Source organism: Charadrius vociferus, unplaced genomic scaffold (genome assembly GCF_000708025.1).
Source record: "Charadrius vociferus isolate BGI_N301 unplaced genomic scaffold, ASM70802v2 scaffold636, whole genome shotgun sequence".
NCBI lineage: Eukaryota > Metazoa > Chordata > Aves > Charadriiformes > Charadriidae > Charadrius > Charadrius vociferus.
The window spans coordinates 1,773,124-1,780,469 of record NW_009649189.1 but is presented as its reverse complement, the minus strand read 5'-3'; the positions used below and the strand labels follow the sequence as shown (position 1 = coordinate 1,780,469).

The 7,346-nt window shown below is 60.8% G+C and overlaps 1 protein-coding gene across 1 annotated transcript in view; it reads right to left on the bottom strand.

The window, feature by feature from the left end:
• Nucleotides 1-1,683: 1,683 nt before the first annotated feature.
• STX1A (syntaxin 1A (brain)) overlaps nucleotides 1,684-7,346 on the bottom strand; it is an 81,714-nt gene continuing 76,051 nt past the window's right edge. The window contains exons 6-9 of the mRNA XM_009888863.1: nucleotides 4,623-4,696; nucleotides 4,178-4,315; nucleotides 2,420-2,530; nucleotides 1,684-1,761 (exon numbers count right to left, since the gene is read on the bottom strand). Coding sequence (XP_009887165.1) covers nucleotides 1,684-1,761; nucleotides 2,420-2,530; nucleotides 4,178-4,315; nucleotides 4,623-4,696 — 401 coding nt within the window. The remainder of the gene's footprint in view (nucleotides 1,762-2,419; nucleotides 2,531-4,177; nucleotides 4,316-4,622; nucleotides 4,697-7,346) is intronic.

Here is a 7,346-nt window from a genome sequence, read left to right as displayed (position 1 = left end):
GCCACCACGCACGGGGCCGGCGCCCGTGCTACAGCAGCCAGCCAGGGTGGACGAGCAGCCCTGCCCTCACCCTGGCTGGAGCAGGAAGGTGACACACTGCCTGCAGCTGGAGTACTCGCTGCCATTGAGTGCCCTGTTTCTGCTGCCAGCGTCTGGGCTCATGTCTAGCCCCTGTCCCAGTGTGTGGCTGAGCTTGGCCCCAGGTGCCTACTCTGCTCTGGGCTCCTCTGTGGTGCTTTGGCATGTGCATGGGCCAGCTGGAGCCCTGGAGTGTCGGGAGGAATGCGAGGGCAGAGCCCTGTCCCCAGCCTGAGGAAAACGGAGTGGCAACACAGGGCCCCTCCGAGCTGCCAGCAGGCTCAGGCCACCCCACAGGGGCTATGTCCACGTAGTGGGCATGGCGGAGGGCACAGGGCACCCAGGTGCTCCCTCAGCACCCCACCGGGTGCAGGTGCCTCACTGGATGGCCCAGGGGATGAGCAGGAAGAAGGGCGCTGTGCTGGGAGGAGGTGGCAGGGGCAGGTGGATGCCAAGAGGTGCTGAAGGGGCAGTCAGGCTCTGCCCTACTCAGGAGGATAGAGGAGGAGGAAGGCTGCTGCTCCGAGCTTGCAGGGGGATGGATGCAACAAGGGCTGCTCTGGGACCATGACAGGAGAAAGCCCAACTGCCTCCAACCCCCAGCCATGGGTGCCTATGTGGAGTAGTGAGGCTGGAAGCAACCCTGCTCCCAGGCAAGCATTGCCAGGGGCTGCAGGCATCGGAGCCAGCCCCAAAGCCCGACAGCCAGAGTGCAGGCCTGGGGGCAGCAGGAGCCAGGGCCACCATGTGCCGGGGCTGAGAACAGAAAGATGAGGCTTTGGTGCAGGTCAAGCAGCCAGTTTGAGACATGCTGGTCTTTAAGTACCTGTGCCTTCGTGCCCTGCCGGGCCAGCACCAGGGTGCAGCACAGGTCCCCACGTGGCCTGTCCCAGTCCCCAAGCAACTGTGGTGGCCCCCAGCAGCAGCTTCTCATCCCACCCTGCTCCACCAGGCACCTATTGCCAGCAGTGGCACGTCCGGCCCCTGGCATCCACACCAGGGCGAGGGCTTGCCAAGGGAGGGAGATGGCATGGCCACGGGACAGGCAGGGACAGGGGGAGGCAGGGCTTGGCAGAGTGCACCCCTGGGGAAGGGCCCCGTGAGAGAAGCAGCCCAAGGAAAGGTGTTTGCAAGCACAGATGTGGCTGACAGACATGAGAGCTCTGGCTGGAGCTGATGGGGAAGCTGGGACTGGGCACTGTGCTCCCGTGGACCCCTAACACCCTTCATCAGTCCCTCTTCATCCTCGCCTGTCACTAACACAGACTGCCCAGCGCAGGAGGAGCAGCAGCGCCCAAGGGCATCTCTGTTCCCACCTGGTCCCAGCCAGCCACCTAGGCTGGAGCAGTGATGAGAACTCGGGTTCCCCCCTCAGGGTCCCCCTTGCACCCATCACCGTCCCCTGCACCCTGCCTACACCCCGGGGCCGGCGCTCCCTCCACATAGACGCACCGCACCGCACACACAGCGTCACAAACAACCATGCATTAGAAACTGAAATGCTGCTGGGAGGCTCCGGGGCTGCGTGGTTCACTCCGGCGCGGCTGCGGCCCCACGGCACGCGTGGCTCCGTCCATCGCACACAAACAGTCCCGTGGGGTGAGTCTAGCCGAAAATGCCGCCGAAGGTGGAGGCAATGACGATACCCAGGATCACACAGCAGATTATGATCATGATCTTCTTCTGCTCAGACGTCCCAGCGCAGGCAGGGAGAGAAGGGAGAGGGGACTGTGAGTGTTGGTAACAGGCTGGCCCCCGAGAGCTGGGGGCTGCCATCTGCCTTGTCCCTGTTTGCCCATGGTGAGCTCTGAGCAGCACCATGGGACCCAGAGGGGCTCCAGCAGCCCCAGGGCAGGGACAGGCATCCCAGCTCCCCCTTCAGCCCTGGGCTGGCAGAGCTGAGCTGGTGGCCCCTGGGTCCCTGAGCTGCCAAGCTGATATGGGACCAGGTGTGGGCACCAGGATAGGCAGCTGGCACTGCGCTCAGGGTCAGAGCTGGACCATGCCTTTTCTTGACTTTTGCCAAGGGACGTGGTTCTCACAGCAGGTCTGGCCCACATGATCCACCCTGTCCCTTTGCCTTCCCCCAGGAAGCACACACACCCCGTGGCTCATCATAAGCGCTCAGGCAGCCTGTGCCAGGGAGCTCTGCCTCAGCTGGTGCCACCAGCGGGACCTGTGCTGCATCCAGTGGTGTGGGGTAAAGCAGTGCCCAGGCACCCGTGAGGCTGCGCCATGCTGCCTGCCCCTCTGTGCTGGGCAGGCAGGGGCCTGCCCGTGGGATGGAGATGTCAGCAGTGTAGGCAGGGAAGGATGGGCCCCAGACAGTGCTGTGACTCACCCGTCTGGCTTTGCTCTGGTACTTCACCGCCTTTTTGGTGTCAGAGACGGCCCGCTCCACATAGTCCACCGAGTGCTCCACGTTGTACTCGATGCGGTCAATCATCTCACCCTGCAGAGCGGGGACAGAGCCCATGCGCGTGCAGACTTGAGCTCCTTCCTGCTCTGCTACTCCCCGGTACCTTATGGATGTCACCTTGCCCTACAGCCCTGCACAGGAGAAAGAGGGACTGTCAGATGCCTGCAGGCTGTAGGTGCCCCAGGGCCGGGGCTCTGGACCATGGGCTCTGTCCCAGAGGGCTGAGACCTCTGTGCTCATCCCAGCAGGGAGGCAAGCGAGGGTGAGGGAGGTCACAGGGGTTCCCCAGTCCCATCCTGGCTTGCTGGCCACCCTGTCTGGTATCTCAGGTGATATCAAAGCCACAACAGGATCTACACCGACACCACACAGCATGCTGCTGAAACAGGTGGTATGGTGGGGGAGCAAGGACCACACCAGCAGCAGCTTGTTGGATGCTCACAAAACCACACGCATGCAGGGACAACCGCTCTGATCTGCACAAGCACCCTGCTGAGCGCAGAGGACCCCGGAGTGATGCTGGCAAGGCCAGACTGCAGGGCCCTGCAGGGACTCCTACCCCGCTCTGCCCCACCAGCTGCAGGGGTGGGCTGGGGATGTGGACTCCTGCGGACACAGACCGGGGTGAGTGTCCCCAGCCTGTCCACCTCCTTTGGCTGCACAGGGAAGCAGCCAGGTCCTGCAGTAGCTGGATACAAAACGTGTCATTCATGTGACCAACAGGGTTGGTGGCTTGAAGCCCAGTGCCATCCTGCACAGGTCATGGCCAGCAGCTCTGCAATGTTCCTTTCTCAGCCTAATGCTGGAGAGCATGGGGAGGACGAGCCTTGCAAGCCCAGGGGTGCTTTGGTATTACCCCCTTGCTGCTCCCTGCCTTGCCTAAAGCTGCTGCTTCTCCCTCCCACCCGTGCCATGCCTGGGGCAGAGCAGGCAGCTGCCACCACTGCTGTCAGCCCAGCACCCCTCTGCTCCTGGTGCCAGCAGCTCAGAGCCTCCCACCCCACAGAGAAACGCTCTAGCTGTTACAGCAGGGCAGAGAACTACAAATGCCCCACATCTGTCCCCCAAGGCAAACAGGAGGGGGCACCAACACCACAAGTGCCACAGCCACCCTTTCCCTCCTGCCACAGGCAGGCCCTAGCGCCATGCGAGAGCCACAGACATGCAGAGCACAGCCATGCAGAGCAGAGCATGCAGCACTGGCGGGGACTTGGTGGGGCTTTACCTGCCACTGATGTCTCCTCGGGCCGTGGCAGCATGGCGGGCAAGAAGGGGGGGTGAGCAGAGATGCTGGAGCGCATGCCCAGCTGAAGGGCCAGGTGCCGTGGGCTGGTGGCACAGCCAGGGGTGGCCTGGCAGGACCACCGAGGCTGGCGGCATCCTGAGCTCACAAGGCAGGGCCCAGTGCTCCAGGGGAGATGGAGAAATCTTCGCCTGCATGGCAGCCACCCATTGCCCTCCAAAGTCCATCACCAAACCACCCACCCCAGGCACACAGCAGCCCCCGCCTCTGGGATGCAGGGTGGGTGGCTCCAGCCCCAGGGAGCCCAGCTCAGCCCCAGTGGGAACTGCGTTGGTCCCAAATACAGTTTTTCCCCAGCCAGGGGACCACCGGTAGCCCCATCGCACTCCAACCTCTCACTCTAGGTGAGCCAGCCACTGCGCCACAGTGTCTCCTACCTGGCTCTCCACCAACATGGCCATGTCCATGAACATGTCGTGCAGCTCTCGGATGCTGTTCTCCAGTTTGATGATCTCACTGTGTCGCGTCTCAATCTCATTCAGTGCCTGCTTGGTGATGTTTGAATCCATAATGATCTGCAACAAAATAGGGCCACTCACATCTCATCATCACACTCAGCCCCTCAGATGCCAGGAATAGGGGCCCCAAGAGAGGGAAGAGCCGGAGCTCAGCAGTTTGCAGCAAACCGCTGCCCTACCCTCCAGCCAGGATGCAGCCCCTACTCAGGCAGCATCGTCAGGCCAGACCTGAGCACCCAGGTCCCACCTCCTGCATGGGCTGTGCTCATCACTCTTGTACTGGGACCACTGTGGCAGCACGTCCACCAGCCAAGCCCCCGGGGACAAGGGGGCTGGCTTGGCTTTAGCCTGTGCCAACGCTTACCCCGGAGGAGAAGATGGCCGGGTTGCCGCTCTCCAGCATGTCCTCCAGCTCCTCACTGGTGGTAGTCCTGCCAGCTGCAAGTGACACAACATGGGTCAGCCATGAGCCCTCTGTCCCAGCCACATCCCGTAGCCCTACTGCAGGGCTCTGCTGGCTCTGTGGCATCTCCTGAGAGTGGAGCAGAGCAAACCTTCCAATCCCGAGAGTGCAGTGGACACTTTGAGGGGCTGCCATCCCGCAGCCCAGCTTTGTACTAGCGCTGCGACTCCTCTTTTTAAGGGGGGTCAAGCTGCCAGCTGCCTCCTGGTCAAGCTGCCCATTCCTGCAGGGCAGGGAGTGGTGCCAAAGGACTGGCAGCCACCAGCACCCAGTTGGTGAGCTGTGCAGGAGGAGGGATGGAGAGCAGAAGGCCAAGAGCAGGGATGCTCTTGGCAAAGCCCATCTCAGGCCAGTTCAAGGCCACGAGCACACTGGGCTCAGCAGGGCTCGCTGGCCTAGCAGGCACTGGTGCAGTCGCTGGGCTGTCTGAGTTTTAGCCCTGCAGCTGCATAACAGAAACCAGGCTCCATCCTTCCCCATGTGACACAGCCCTCCTCCTCGTCCCCAGGGTGGTACCTTCAACCCCACAGCTCCTTTGGAAGGAATTCCCCGTTGTGCATGGTTTGCCTTCCCTTTCCCATGGACATACTACATACACTGCTACAGAGGAGAGCGATATTAATCACTCTATGAGTTATACTGATCCTCCACCATTAATTGCAGTGTGTTCTTCAGGCTAACAGCCGGGTTGGACCCGTGAAATTATAGTGCTAAACAGAGACGGTGGCACTGGGCAGGCTTTTGCTGGGACTGCCCAGTGGGAGCAGGTCACACAGAGAGAGCAGGAGGCATCCCACCGGCATGATCAGGAGCAGATGGGCAGGAGCAGCTAATGAAGCAACTTTACCAAGCCTGACAAACCCAAAACCAGCAGAAGGGCCGGCAGGGAAGGGCTGGGCTCTGGTATGGTGCTTGCCTGTGACATGCTGCCTGCAGGCTCTGTCAGTGGTATTGAAAGGGATATTAACATCCTCCAGGATGAGTCCAGGGCACCTCTGAATGGGAAAATGGAGGAGACATGGCAGAGCCCAGGGGCAGCCCACAGGACAATGCTACCTGCTTCCAGCAGCACTGCAGCAGGGGCTCAGACCAGGGAGATGCCCAAAACCTTGAACCCAGTCCAGACCTTCACCACAAGTGATGCAGTGCCCCAGGGAGCATCTGTGGGGGGGGAGGGCCTGCTTGCGCAGCCATGTCTGACGACCACCCAGCAGGCATGGTGCATGCTGCCACTCTGCCTGGGGAGTTCCTCCAACACAGACATCTCCACACTTCATTACATGTCTCTTTCTTTGCAAGGTCCTGCACCTACATTGGGGCAACCCCCAGTACCAGCACAGACTGGGGGAAGGATGGATGGATGGATGGATGGATGGAGGGATGGAGAGCGCCCTGTGGACTGGGGGAGACTGGTGGGTGACAAATGGGACATCAGATGGCAATGTGCACTCACAGCCCACAAAGCCAAGCGTCTCCTGGGCTGCATCCCCAGCAGCGTGGCCAACAGCAAGAGGGAGGGGATGCTCCCCCTCTGCTCTGCTCTCCTCACACCCCCTCTGCAGGACCCGCCTCCAGCCCTGGGGTCCCCAGCACAAGGCAGGCGTGGACCTGGTCAGAGGAGGCTAGCAAAATGCTCCAAGGGCTGGAACACCTCTGCTGTGGAGAAAGGCTGAGAGAGTTGGGGTTGCGCAGCCAGGAGAAGAGACGGCTCCGCACAGACCTTACTGCGGCCGCTCAGTACTTAAAGGGGGTTATAGGAAAGAGGGAGAGAGACTTTTGACCAGCGCCTGCAGGGACAGGACAAGGAGCAGCAGTTCTAAACTGACTGAGGGTGGGGTTAGGTTGGACATGGGGAAGAAATGTTGTATCATGAGGGTGGTGAGACACTGGCGCAGGTTGCCCAGAGAAGCTGTGGCTGCCCCATCCCTGGAGGTGTTCAAGGCCAGGTTGGATGGGGCTTGGAGCAACCTGGTCTAGTGGGAGACTCCTTGCCCATGGCAGGGGGGTTGGAGTGGGTGATCTCTGAAGGTCCTTTCCAACCCAAACTATTCCATGAGTCCCTGATCCTATGACATGACTACAACAAAGATCCAAAGTCCCAGAAGACAGAGCTGGAGACAAGCTATCTTGGACCTGAGCCCACCCTGGGAACAAGGCCAGAGTTGTGGCTGAAGACAGGTACCCCTGCAGCATGGCTGGGCTGGGTGGCCCAGGCCTGATCTTACACAGTTCCTGGACCCACCTCTACCCCCTTGCAGAGGTACAAGTCCCGTGTGAGGCTGGTATAGACAACTAAGCCCTGTTAGTGCCCCAAGAGCCCTGAGAAGCTGCTGCTTTGCAGCAAGAGAACAACCCGTCCCCTGTCTGTACCCATGTGAGCCCGTAGCTGCAGGTGAGGGCTGAGCTCTGCCATCTGCACGCTTATGAGTCTAAGGAGCTGCATAATGCAAATGTCCCCTTGGGTTGATCACCTTCCCCATCTTCCCCAGTTCCAGGAACGATCCACAGCCCATTTCCAGCCACCATTACATGTTTTAGGGTGACAGAGCGTCACTCCCACCAAGGGCGACCCACAACACCCCCTTCTTGCCTGTTGGCTCCTCACTCTCAGCTGAAACTGGGAAG